The 13,074-nt window shown below is 43.8% G+C and overlaps 1 protein-coding gene across 4 annotated transcripts in view; it reads left to right on the top strand.

The window, feature by feature from the left end:
* Positions 1 to 13,074, top strand: part of RHEB (Ras homolog, mTORC1 binding) — a 53,771-nt gene that overhangs the window by 13,344 nt on the left and 27,353 nt on the right. For 2 of the 4 annotated variants that reach the window (XM_070368922.1, XM_070368920.1), the window contains one exon: positions 4,053 to 4,126. The exons of the other annotated variants lie outside the window; for them this stretch is intronic. In XM_070368922.1, coding sequence (XP_070225023.1) covers positions 4,093 to 4,126 — 34 coding nt within the window. In that variant the 5' untranslated portion in view covers positions 4,053 to 4,092. The remainder of the gene's footprint in view (positions 1 to 4,052; positions 4,127 to 13,074) is intronic. 4 annotated transcript variants of the gene reach the window in all.

Below are 13,074 nucleotides of genomic sequence, written 5' to 3'. Positions count from 1 at the left end.
CTCTGTGCGACCCCCTGTAGCCCACCAGGCTCCTGTGTCCGTGGGGATTCTCCAGGCAAGAATACTGGAATGGGTTGCCATTTGCTTCTCCAGGAGATATTCCCAAGCCAGGGATCGAACCCACATCTCCCACGTTGCAGGCAGATTCTTCATCGTCTGAGCCACCAGGGAAGCAAGCCCTCTAATCCATCTGCTGACGAGAAATTAGAAGTGAGTATGATCCTGAGTACCCTCAGGAGCAGGAGCACCTCACTGCAGAGGAGAGCTGTGCAAGAGTTTAGAGTAGAGCATCCCTGGGGCGGCTGCTGAAGGAAAGGTGAAGTCGTGTGTTCACATCTCAGAAGAAATCTGTGCACATCCAGGCTGAGAGACCTGGATTCATTTTCTGAGCAGTTCAGGTGACCGGTTCTCAGGTGAACCTGTGAGACCTAACATTTAGTTGTCTCAGTTCTGGTGCCCACTTCCAGTGGTGGTTCTTACACTTGAACTTCAGGAGTTTTGCCTGAGACCATGTGCACATTTTCTGAGGAAAGAGTCCAGGGTTTTATCAACTCCCCAGAGGACTTCAGTCCCCCACAAGATCGAACTACTGAAATGACTGGTTGACGAGGACAGTGTGTGGGTTAAGTGTACCACATGTTATTCAAATGTTCATTAAATGTTTGAGTCAACTATGTCCCTTCCATGGACCAGGCACTGTGTTCTGAGTCCCCAAGGCTGGGGAAGTCCTGACCTCTGCTGCCGGGGAACTTCAGTCTAGTGAGGGAGCCACAGCAAACAGATACATCACTGCCGCTAGTAATCATTGGCGGGTGTTCTTAAAAACATTTACTGGTATGGGATGCCTTAACCTCCAGACCACCTGATCTTCCTCTTGAGAAATTTGTATGCAGGTCAGGAAGCAACAGTTAGAACTGGACATAGAACAACAGACTGGTTCCAAATAGGAAAAGGAATACGTCAAGGCTGTATATGGTCACCCTGTTTATTTAAATTATATGCAGAGTACATCATGAGAAATGCTGGACTGGAAGAAACACAAGCTGGAATCAAGATTGCTGGGAGAAATATCAATAACCTCAGATATGCAGATGACACCACCCTTATGGCAGAAAGTGAAGAGGAACTAAAAAGCCTCTTATTGAAAGTGAAAGTGGAGAGTGAAAAAGTTGGCTTAAAGCTCAACATTCAGAAAACGAAGATCGTGGCATCTGGTCCCATCACTTCATGGGAAATAGATGGGGAAACAGTGGAAACAGCGTCAGACTTTATTTTTCTGGGCTCCAAACTCACCGCAGATGGTGACTGCAGCCATGAAATTAAAAGACGCTTACTCCTTGGAAGGAAAGTTATGACCAACCTAGAGAGCATATTCAAAAGCAGGCATGACTTTGCCAACAAAGGTCCGTCTAGTCAAGGCCATGGTTTTTCCAGTGGTCATGTATGGATGTGAGAGTTGGACTGTGAAGAAGGCTGAGCGCCGAAGAATTGATGGTTTTGAACTGTGGTGTTGGAGAAGGCTCTTGAGAGTCCCTTGGCCTGCAAGGAGATCCAACCAGTCCATTCTGAAGGAGATCAGCCCTGGGATTTCTTTGGAAGGAATGATGCTAAAGCTGAAACTCCAGTACTTTGGCCACCTCACGCGAAGAGTTGACTCATTGGAAAAGACTCTGATGCTGGGAGGGATTGGGGGCAGGAGGAGAAGAGGACGACAGAGGATGAGCTGGCTGGATGGCATCACTGACTCGATGGACGTGAGTCTGGGTGAACTCCGGGAGTTGGTGATGGACAGGGAGGCCTGGCGTGCTGTGATTCATGGGGTCGCAAAGAGTTGGACACGACTGAGCAACTGAACTGAACTGAACTGAACTGAACCTCCAGGAGGTAGCTCAGGAATAATGAGGACCTAATTGCACGGGATCAATGTAGATGTTTAAAGAACTTTTGAAGAAATAATCTGTATCAATAACCATTTATGCTGATTGATAAATAGGCTCTATTTCATGTCTCGATTCATTTTCCTAACTTTTTTGTTATTACTAGTTTTAATCAGTCTTAAGCTCCATGTGGTTGTTACAAGATTGTGTTATAATTTAGAAATTTCTCTCGTTTGCTTTTCTCCAGCTCTTTCCCACCCTGACCCCCAACCTTCTCCCCAGTTTTGGCCCCGGATCTAGCAAAATTCATTCTTAATTGTTGCCAGACATTTAATTGACTGCAGTTTTTCGGTTCTGTTCTCTTGCTTTCCAACTTGGCTTTATCTGTAAATCATCCCATATAGATGAATATCCTGTTCTTGAAATCTTCAGGGAAGCAGTTCCTGGCGTTTCATAGCAGCACTTCTTTTTCTTCTCTTTAGTTGAGTAGCCCTGACAGGTAACAAGATGATTCATTTATGCAGCTCAAATCTTCATGTTACAGAATTAAATACAAACGTATTTGTCTCCGTTTCCTCAGAGGCACATGTCTGGTAGCATGTATGCTCTGTGTGCTCAGTCGTGTCTGACGCTCTGCGACCCCAGGGACTGTCACCTGCCAGGCTCCTCTGTCCATGGGATTCTCCAGGCAAGAATCCTGGAATGGCTTGCCATTTTCTTCTCCAAGGGATCTTCCCAACCCAGGGATCAAACCCACGTCTCTTCTGTCTTCTGCATTGACAGGCAAATTCTTTAGCATCAGCTTCTCTTGACAATAGTAAGCACCAAGGAAGCGTTTAAGTGAGTAATAATTTTACGAACCAGTTTTACGTATTCTCTTTGTTGTGATAACTGCACCTTAATTTTTTTCTCTCCTAACACCCATTTTTTTGAAAATTAGTAAGGAAGTGTGAGAAAGAATAAGGTGGTGTCAGTCCTGCTTAATTCATAGGAACAAGTGAGATAATTCACGTGAAAATGTTTTGTAAACTCCTTAACATGGTGTCTCACTTGTAGCTTCTGGTGAACAATTAAAATCTGGATTATCTGTATCACATGCCCTCACGTGACCCTGTGTGTGCTGGAGATGTGGGGATGAGTGTGCCTGTTAAACTCCAGGGAGCACTTGTACAGAACGCACCGGAACTCCTTAGACATCCTTTTTAAAATGAGAATGGTGAGGTCAGGGTTTGTATTTTTCAAAAGGCTTTCTTGGTGACCTTGATATGTATACATCTCACCCTGCCCCCTCAAAAAAGCAGCAATAACCAATGCTGCTATTGACAGAACTACACTTTTTTTTTTCCCACTAAAATGGGTGTGTACTTTAATAAGCATGTAATTGATATTGTGTATTGTGTGAGGAACACATTGTTAAACAAGCCTTCACACAGTTCATTGTTATTCTAGCCCTTTTAATAGCGATGATACACATACTCAGGTTGCCATCCCCATTTGCAACCCCGGCTGATTCTGCAGTCTTTCTCTGCTGTTTGCAGACCTGGTCCCCTTATCCCTGCCCTTCTGTCAGTGGCTCCCAGAGAAGCCCCTTCCTGGTACTTCACGGCTTGGCCCTGCAGCACTCGTGGCCAGCAGGGCACTGCAGAGATGACCATGGGCCGGTGCGAGGCTTCAAGCCGTAAGAAGTCGGCAGCTTCCAGTAGTTTTGGGGGAACACTCAGGAGAGGACACGTGGGGAGGGAGAAGGTCCAGCGCTCCCTCTGAGTCGCCCACAGCCACCACCCTCTGAGGAGCCAGCTAAGCCCAGGAGCAAATGAAATGGATGTTGGTTTCAGCCACCAAGTTTTGAGGTGTTTGTTGTGCAGTGAGTGATAACTGAAACAGTAATTTTCTGCAGTAGTGTGTGTGTGTGTGTTTATTTATTGATAATTTTTCATGTGAGTTTGAGAATTTCGCTTCAGTAACTATTACTGTATATAATTTTCTTAGCCAAGTTAGTATATTAGAGATAAGTATTAGAATGTTAGCTAGGATTAAATGATTATCTAGAATATGTGGTTAGATAATAAGTCCTCGATAACTGTCATTATTACATACCAGATATTCAACATGTATTTTCATTTAATCCTCACAGCCATCTCTAAAACAGGTACTGTTATTATCTCTGTTTTACAGAGAGGAAACACCAGGAGAACTGCCTGCTGTCACTGACCTAATGGTCACCATCCTATCCTGCTCGGTGAAAAAGAGTCAGTGTATTGTCTTCCTTTGTTACACATTTTTTAAAATCAGGTTTTGTCTTTCTCTGTCTGACTTCAGTTAGCATAATATCCTCCAAGACAAATACTCTATGATGTATCACTTACATGTGGAATCTTAAAAAATACAACAAAGTAGTAAGTATAACAAAAAAGAAGCCAACTCATAGATACAAAGAACAAACTAGTGGTTACCAGTGGGGAGGGAAGTGAGGGGCAAGATGGAGGTGGGCGATTAAGAGGCACAGACTAGTAGGTATAAGATGGAGAATATAGTCAGTATGGTATAGTAGCTGTAGATGGAGCATGACCTTCAAAATAGTGAATCACTGTATTATACATCTCTACCTTCTGTAATATTATACACATCAACTATACATCAGTAAAAAAAGAAGCCACATTTTGTTGAGGTTTAATTTATGTATAATAAAGTATCCATTTTAAGTGTAAAGTTAGGTGCTTTGGGCTTTGGTAGATTTGTTCACCTGTGTAAAACCACTGCTGCAGTCCGAATAAGAAACATTTTCATCATCTCCCGTAGTTCCCTCATACCTCACACCACTCCCAGGCAAGCAGTGATCTGCTTTCCATTACTATCAGTTAGTTTTTCTTGTTCTGAAATTCGCTTGAATAGAATCATACAGTGAATACTCTTTGTCTGACTTCTTTCAGTGAGTGCAGGGTTTCTGAGAGCCATTCATGTGGTTACAGGAGTAAGTTTCTTCTTACTGCCACGTCACAGTCTGCTGTGTGGACAAACCTTGATCCATCTCTCCAGTCACCTGCTGTCTCCAGTCTCACTGCTAAGAGTAAAGCTTGGATGAGCGCTTGTTGTGTCTTTGTCAACATGCAGTCATTTCTCTTTGGTGATTATCTTGGAATGAGGTTAGGGCCACATACGTGTTGAGTTTATAGTCTTCTAAGCAGCTACCAGTTTCAGCTGCCGTTTTACACGCCCGCCAGCGACAGAGGAGACCTGTCCTCATTGCCGCTCGCTGTCGTCACCTCTTTTCGCTTTGGTCATCCCGATGTGGTTTTGTTGTCAGGCCATGGAAATTTGAATTTCCCGATGACTACTGACTTTGAACATCTTCTCATACACCTCGTGGTTGTATATCTTCTTTTGTGAAACATGTGTTCAAGTGTTTTGCCTTTGTTATTGGGTTCTTTTTATTGAGTTGTATATTCTGAACAAAGTTCTTTTTCATATATATATAATATTTTCTCCTAGTCTGTGGCTTCCTTTTCATTTTCTTGTATTTCAGAGAACAGAAATTTGTAATTTTGATAAAGCCCAATTGATCAGTTTGTTTGTTTATGGTTTAGTCATTTTTTTAATCACATAAGGAGTCTTGGCCTACCTGAAGATCATATTTTCTCATTTTCTTATGTTTACTTCTAGAAGTTTTAATAGTTTTAGCTCATAAGTGTAGGTCTATGGTTCATTTCTAGCTAATTTTTGTGCATAAGGGGAGGGTTAGAATTCTTTTTTAAACTTGAAGTACAGTTACATGCAGTAAAATTCATCCGTTTTGGTGTGTGACCGTGTTAGCAAACACAGCTCTGTAACCACGTGACATGGAGCAGTTTCCTCTCAGTCCCCAGAAGGCCTGTGTGCCCCTCATAGTCCGCCCTCGCCCCCCTTGTTTGCTGTCCTGTGGTTGTGTCTTTTCCAGAATGTGCTATAAATGGAATCCATTTGAGGTTTATCCAGGTTGTGTCTGTCAGTTGTTTAATCCTCTGTTGCCGAGTTGTGTTCCTTTGTGTGAATTTCATATAGTTGTTTATCCAGTCACCTGTTGAAGGACTTGTGGTTTATTTCCACGTTGGGGCAGTTACGAGCAAAGCTGTTAATGGCTAATGCTTGCAAGTTTTCGGGTGACCTTTTTTATTTATCTTGGATAAATGCCTTAAGAATGGGGCTGTTGGGTCATCTGATAAGTGTGTGTTTTAATTTTTAAAAACTTTCTGAAGTGACTGTACCATTGTTGTATCCCCTCCAAACAGGTCAGTTGCTCCACATCCTCTCCAGTACTGGCGTTGTCAGTATTTTTTATGGTAGGCATTTTTAATTAGACATTTTAATCACTGTGATTATATTTGCTTTTTCCTAATAAAAAATGATAAACATCTTTTCTTGAGCTTACTTCCCATTTGAACATTTTCTTTGTTAAAGTGTTCAAATCTGTTGTTCATCCGCATAATTGGGTTATTTGTTTTCTTCCTGTTAAATCTTGGGAGTTGATTGCATACCCTGATTCATGCCCTCTGTCAAATAGTATGTTTTGCACCTGTTTTCTCCAGGTCTGTGGCTTGTCTTTTCCCCTCCCTTAACAAGATGTATCGCTGACCATTTTTCATCTTGAGGAAGTCCACTATATCCTTTTTTTATTTATGGAGTGCACTTTTGAAATCTTGACTCAGAGTCACAAGGATTTTTCTCCTATGCTTGCTTCTGGAAGTTTGATAGTTTAGGTTTTACAGGTTGGTCTGTGATCCATTTTCTCATCCTAGACTTTGATATGAGATGGGGTGGGTTCTTTCTGTTTTGATATTGATACCCAGTGGCGGCAGCACACTTCTTTGGAAAAGGTTCTTCTCCCTTGAATTGCCTTGTACCTTTATCCAAAATCAGCTCGTCATTTATCCATCTGGGTTTATTTCCACGGCCTGTATTTTGTTCCATTCATCTGTGTGTTGTCTTTATGCCAGCCAGTACCACACTGAAGTTTTTGTTTACCTTACAGATTAATTTTCCCTTTTTTCCCCTTTGTCTTTGGTTTGTAATAAGTACTTACTTTGAAGCAGGTTAAAATCTGCATTTTTCATTTCTAGTCCATTTTTCAGAATTTCATCCTGATCTTCCTGGTCTTTCATCTTCTCACATCCCTCATAAGACTAGAAATTCTCCAGCTTTGTTTTGTTTTTTTAAATAGGATTAAGTGGAAAACCTTTCGTGGTTCCTTTTTTAAGAAGAAAACAACAACAACAACACTCTCCAGTCCTTTGGAGGGTGTGTGTGTACTTTTCACATGGGTGCTTTTCTCTCTATTAAGGATACAGGATCCTTGTAGGTGGCAATCAGGCGTATCGCACTGACACCTATTTTAGATTGTCATAGAATCTTACTATGGTGATCGTAATTTGGGAAAAGCTTTATTGAGTTTGGAATGCTGTACTAGAAGTTAGTAATCATTTATAGGTGATTACTGTCATCACCTATGCTTTGTCTTTGTGATTTCAAGTAGTCATCACGCGCGTGAGAGCTTAGGGCACAGCAGCGTCCTGGGGCTCACACCACACTCTGAATCCAAACCCTGGCCCTGACCCACAGCGCTGCTCCTCCTGTTTCCTGGGCTCCAGGATGCACCGGGCTTTTCAGTTACTAGTGCGCTCATCAGCCCCTGCCCCCGAGACTGCAGCTAAGAGATGATGTTTCTCAGAGTAAGAGGAGTCCTGGAAGTGGGAAGAGATGATTACTCAGTGGTGAATGCTTTTTGCCCTGTAGATATAACCACAGTTATTCCACTATTTCCTTGAAATGTATTTTATGTGAAATAGAGATGTATTTCAAAAGATGTTACCTAGGGTTTTTTTTAACAAGGGGTTTGTGAAAAAGAAGTTTTTTTCATAATCACTTGATCGTGTTTAACCTGTTTTTTTCCATAAGTTTTTTGTGTTTTAATTAATGTATTTATTTTGGCCGTGCTGGGTCTGCATTGCCGCAAGGGCTTTTCTCTAGTTGCAGCAAGGGCTTCCCACGCTGTGGCTTCTCTCGTTGCAGAGCGCAGGCTCTAGGCGAGCAGGTTCAGTAGTTGTGGCGCCTGGGCTTAGTTCCTCCACAGCCTGTGGGGTCTTCCTGGATCAGAGGTCAAACCTGTGTCTTCTGCATTGGCAGGAGGATTCTTTACCCCTGAGCCACCAGGGAAGCCCCTTTTTCATGTTTTTAAAAGTGGAAGTGATGCCTTGGATAATCTCTGGCAACTCTTGCATATTTTTGTTACAGTCTTTGGAGTCTTTATAAGATTAATCTCGTCTATTCCAATTGCTCTGATGGCTGTTTTTTCTTAGCAGTGAGGGTTTTGTTAGGAATTTGGGATTGCAGGTTGGTATTAGAGTTGGTCTCCTCTTACTTCCCCTGCCATCCATCTTTACCACTGCTTTCTTTGGGGTTCTTTCATGAGCCTTCATCTGGCCCCCGTCCAGGACCCTCTTGTTGAGGCTCTTGTTTGGTTCCTGGTTCAGTTCAGTTCAGTCACTCAGTCATGTCCATCTCTTTGCCACTCCATGGACTGCAGCACGCCAGGCTTTCCTGTCCTTCACCAACTCCCGGAGCTTGCTCAAACTCATGTCCATTGCGTCAGTGATGCCATCCAACCGCCTTATCCTCAGTCATCCCCTTCTCCTCCCACCTTCAATCTTTCCCAGCATCAGGGTCTTTTCCAATGAGTCAGTTCTTCGCATCAGGTGGCCAAAGTATTGGAGTTTCAGCTTCAGCATCAGTCCTTCCAATGAATATTCAGGACTAGTTTCCTTTAGGATTGACTGGTTTGATATCCTTGCAGTCCAAGGGACTCTCGAGAGTCTTCTCCAACACCACAGTTCAAAAGCATCAATTCTTCAACACTCTGCTTTCTTTATAGTCCAGCTGTCACATCCATACATGACTACTGGAAAAAGCATAGCTTTGACTAGACGGACCTTTATCGGCAAAGTAATGTCTCTGCTTTTCTTATGCTGTCTAGGTTGGTCATAGCTTTTCTTCCAAGGAGCAAGCATCTTTTAATTTCATGGCTGCAATCACTGTCTGCAGTAATTTTGGAGCCCAAGCAAATGAAGTCTGTCACTGGTTCCTGGTAGGGAACCTGTGACTGTGTCCTGTCCTGTCCCTTTTGCCACCCCCATCCCAAACATATAAAAAAGATGGACTCCACCGCCTCTTGCTTGGTGGGCAGCTTTCTTTTAAGTTTCTGGCTCTGGGATCTTCTGAGGATCATTCATCCTGGCATCCTGATGTAAAGACCTGAGTTCCTTGAGAAATTCTACTTCCAGGTTATGTCAGTTACGAGTGGGTGTAGAGTCAAGTGATAAGTAATGTTTCTTAAAACAGAGAAGACTCCTATCACTTTAAAATTCAAATTTAGCAAATAGAAGAGGAGTGATCTGAGTGATCTTCAAAAGAAGATACTTAAATTTTTACTTCTAACTGCAGTAATATTGTAATCAGTTAGGATGCTTTTGACTGCAAAGTAATTTACCTTGTGCTGGCTTAGTAAGAAAAGGGTGCCTGTTCATACTAGGTCACTTCAGTTGTATCTGACTCTTTGCGACCCCGTAGACTGTAGCCTGGTAGTCCGTTAGGCTCCTCTGTCCATGGGATTCTCCAGGGAAGAATACTGGGGTGGGTTGCTCTGCCCTCCTCCAGGGTTTCTTCCTGATCCAGGGATCGAACCTGTATCACTTACGTCCCTGCCGTAATGGGTGGGTTCTTCACCACTAGCGCCACCTGGAAAGTCCAAGGAAAGGGTGTTCATTCATATAAATGGAAGACTGGCGGTTGCTTGAGTAAGTGGGCCGTCAACTCGAGAATGGAGTTTCTACCATCTTTTCTGCCATCCTTAACCTTGATCCAGTGGCTCTCAAACTTGTGGCCCATTAGAATCACTCAGAGAGCTTTTAAAAATCCCCACCCCAACTGCACCTTTACTGTGCACCTGCACAATTTAATCAGAATTGCTTGGGGGTGAAGCCCCGCCAATAGTTTCTGGAATTCCCTAGGTAATTCTGGAGTGCAGCTAAATTTGAGAACCAGAGTTCTAAACTTTAGAGCTTGGTTTGGAGATCAGTATCACCAGGGAGCTTGATAGAAATGGAAAATCCCACACCCCACCCCAGATCGACTAGATTAACAATCTACACTTTAACATGGTCCCTGGGAGAACTTGTTGTTCTTCAGCATTAGGGAAACCCTCCTGATTTTCAAACTTCAAACACGCTGGAATCCCTGGAGGAGTTAGAAAAATACTGACACATGGGCCCACCCCAGGAAATTCTGATTCATAGGAGCCCTGACGTGTTACTTAGATCCTGGGTTTTGCTGTTGCATCCCGTAGGATTCAAGGCATTCATTTGTCCCGTTATTTCCTGTAAATTGGCAATTAAATCTAACAGTTGGGTTAGATTTAGGTGGTTTCTTTTTCTTTTTCCTTCCCCAACCTTCTTAAAATTGCTTCCAGGTTAAAGGTCTCTGTTTGCATCAGGAGACCAATAATATCTGGTTATTTCTCTTTTTGTGGTGTTAATAGCTGCTCCTTGTTGCTTAGATCCATTCATTCATTAATTTAAAAAATCATGGTAATTGTTGATTTTATTCTTTTGTTTACAAGGAACAGATGCATATTTTCTCTTAAGTTTACTGCATTTATTATGCTTATCTTTTTTTTTTTTTTTATGTGCTTCTCACTGTTAGAACTTACATGCCAGAGAAAGGTTTCTGTCTGGTGATAGATCCCAGTGCCCACAAACGCTCCTGGAACGTGTGTGCTCTATGCTCAGTCCTGTCTGACTCTTACAGCCCGCCTAGAGCTGCTTAATAGATAGTTGAGTAGATTGATGAATTAACCCATAGTCAGGGCTTTGAAAACTTGGGCTTCAGAATAGAACGAAATGTTATCAAGCTTGACAGCGTAGAAAATACAACTGTTTGGACGCAGAACTGGGAGGGAAAAAGGTGCTTGGACAGGTTGAGGGGCGCATCTGTCTCTAACTCATGAAGCTGGAAATCAAGGTTTCAGTCCCAGTTGCTGTAGTCGGTCACTCAGTTGTGTCCGACTCTTTGCAACCCCTGTGGACTGCAGCACGCCAGGCTCTTCTGTCCACTATCTCCCGGAGTTTACTCAAACTCATCTCCATTGAGTAGGTGATGTCATCCAACCATCTCATCCTCTGTCGCCCCCTTCTCCTTCCACCTTCAATCTTTCCCAGCATCAGAGTCTTTTCCCAGTGATTCGGCTCTTCACATCAGGTGGCCAAAGTGTTGGAGCTTCACCTTCAGCGTCAATCCTTCCAGTGAATATTCAGGGTTGATTTCCTTTAGGATTGACTGGTTTGCTCTCCTTTCAGTCCAACGGATCCTCAGGAGTCTTCTCCAGCACCACAGTATGGAAGCTGGGGTAGTGTCACCATTTAGCTCTGGGGAGTGGGCGGGGAGAACAGAGCACCTGCAGCTGGGTGGCCCTGCAGAGATAGACATCCAGAAGTCCCAGCGTGGCTCAGGCCAGGGGGTTCTTGGAATTGTTCTGAGTTGCAGGCTTCACTGTTCCTTGATTTCTTTTGTAAAATGAAAGTGCTGCTTCTCTTCCTTCATTGCTTCCATAGCAATTAACCTTTGTTTTCCTGACTTTTAACTAAAAGCTCCTGACACCAGAGGCTATACACTTTTTGTCAGGTATTGTGGACATAGAGGTCACACGTGTGCCCACGGTTGCGTTTCCCTTAGGTTAGTGGGTAGACCTTTAAGTCACAGATCCGCTTGTGTCTCGCGCAGTCATCTCTGGTCCAGCAGGCAGCACCCGACAGCTGCAGCGCCCAGCCAAGGCTCCAACCCTGAGAACAGAAGGGGAGCGTAAGTTAGAATATACTGCCTGAGATTTTTAAACAGACTTAATAAGTATCTCAGAGGTGTGTGAAAAACCAGATGGATTGGAGCAAACCAGGGAGAAACGAAGAGTGAGTTCAGAAGTGTCTCAGGAGGACGGTGGGGAGGAGGCCAGGAGAGGGTGGGATCTGGAGCCAGGGGCTGGAACTGCACTGTGGAGAGGAGGGTGTGCTGAGCGCACACCTTAGCCTTGAGGGGATGGTGTGAAGAGGGCTGGGCAGAGGGTGAATGGAAGACCCGGGGTCACGGCTGTGACCTTTAAGGTTCAGCTCCAGCTGGTAATCAGGGCTGTATCCTAGTTCCCGCAGTATGTGTGTGCTTTAAATGCTTCTGATTTGAGCTGCTGAGAGGAACTGGAGGATTTGGGAAGACCCTTCAGGTTGCAGGAGGTAGTTGAATGGTCAGATTTGAACTTGTTGCCTGGGGGGTTGGGTATTAAACTTCAGGGTGCAGCAAATAAGTTGGGGGGGGTGTTGTTAATATTCCCATCTGGGGCGAGAGGACTTAACTTCCTGGTGGTCCCTGGTGAAGAATCCACCTTCCATTGCAGGGGATTCGGGTCTGATCTCTAGTCGGGGAGCTAAGGCTGCACATGGCGCGGGGCAGCTAAGCCCCCGAGGCCACAACCAGGATTCCACTTGCAGCAATCTGATGCAGCTAAAAATAAATATATTAAAAAATATAGACTCCTATCCAGGAGGTTTGGTTGAGCATAAGAATTTGCATTTGTAATAAATTGTGAAGCTGCCAGAACCACACTTGACTGCTTTGCTAGGGAAGGGACACCCCCAGAAAGGATTCCTAAAGAGGGGACTGGGGGAGGTGGGTGCAACTGGAGACTGTTGCCAGCCTACACAGCTGCAGCTGAGCTCAACAGGCTCAGGAAAAGGCCAAAGACTAGATTGAGATCAGAGGATTTATCAGCGAGCCCAGAGAGAGGAAATCGGCAGGTTCTGATAAAAGAGCATTGCATCGTAGTGCATAGTGATTTATCTTGGGACTTAAACCATAGGGAAGGAGGTGAGCCGTGGTAGAGATTGGAGATTCAAGAGAATCAGAGAGTCATGTGCCTCTAACTTTTTTGGCTTCAACCTGTAGTAAGAAACACATTTTATCCCAGTCATAAGCGTTTATGCAACTGTTAGTTTCTTGGCAACTTTATTATTTGCAGTCCACTCTGGTGTGCCTGTTTCTTTAAAAACAGCGCTGGTCATAGCTCTGTTGAGTATATTGATTTCATGATCTAGTGGGGTTATGAGCCCTAGTTGGACAACATCGCTTC

The sequence above is a fragment of the Bos mutus genome, chromosome 4 (assembly GCF_027580195.1).
Source record: "Bos mutus isolate GX-2022 chromosome 4, NWIPB_WYAK_1.1, whole genome shotgun sequence".
In the NCBI taxonomy this organism is placed as follows: Eukaryota; Metazoa; Chordata; class Mammalia; order Artiodactyla; family Bovidae; genus Bos; species Bos mutus.
Note: the sequence above shows the minus strand (reverse complement) of the source record. Positions and strands in the feature narration are given on the sequence as shown.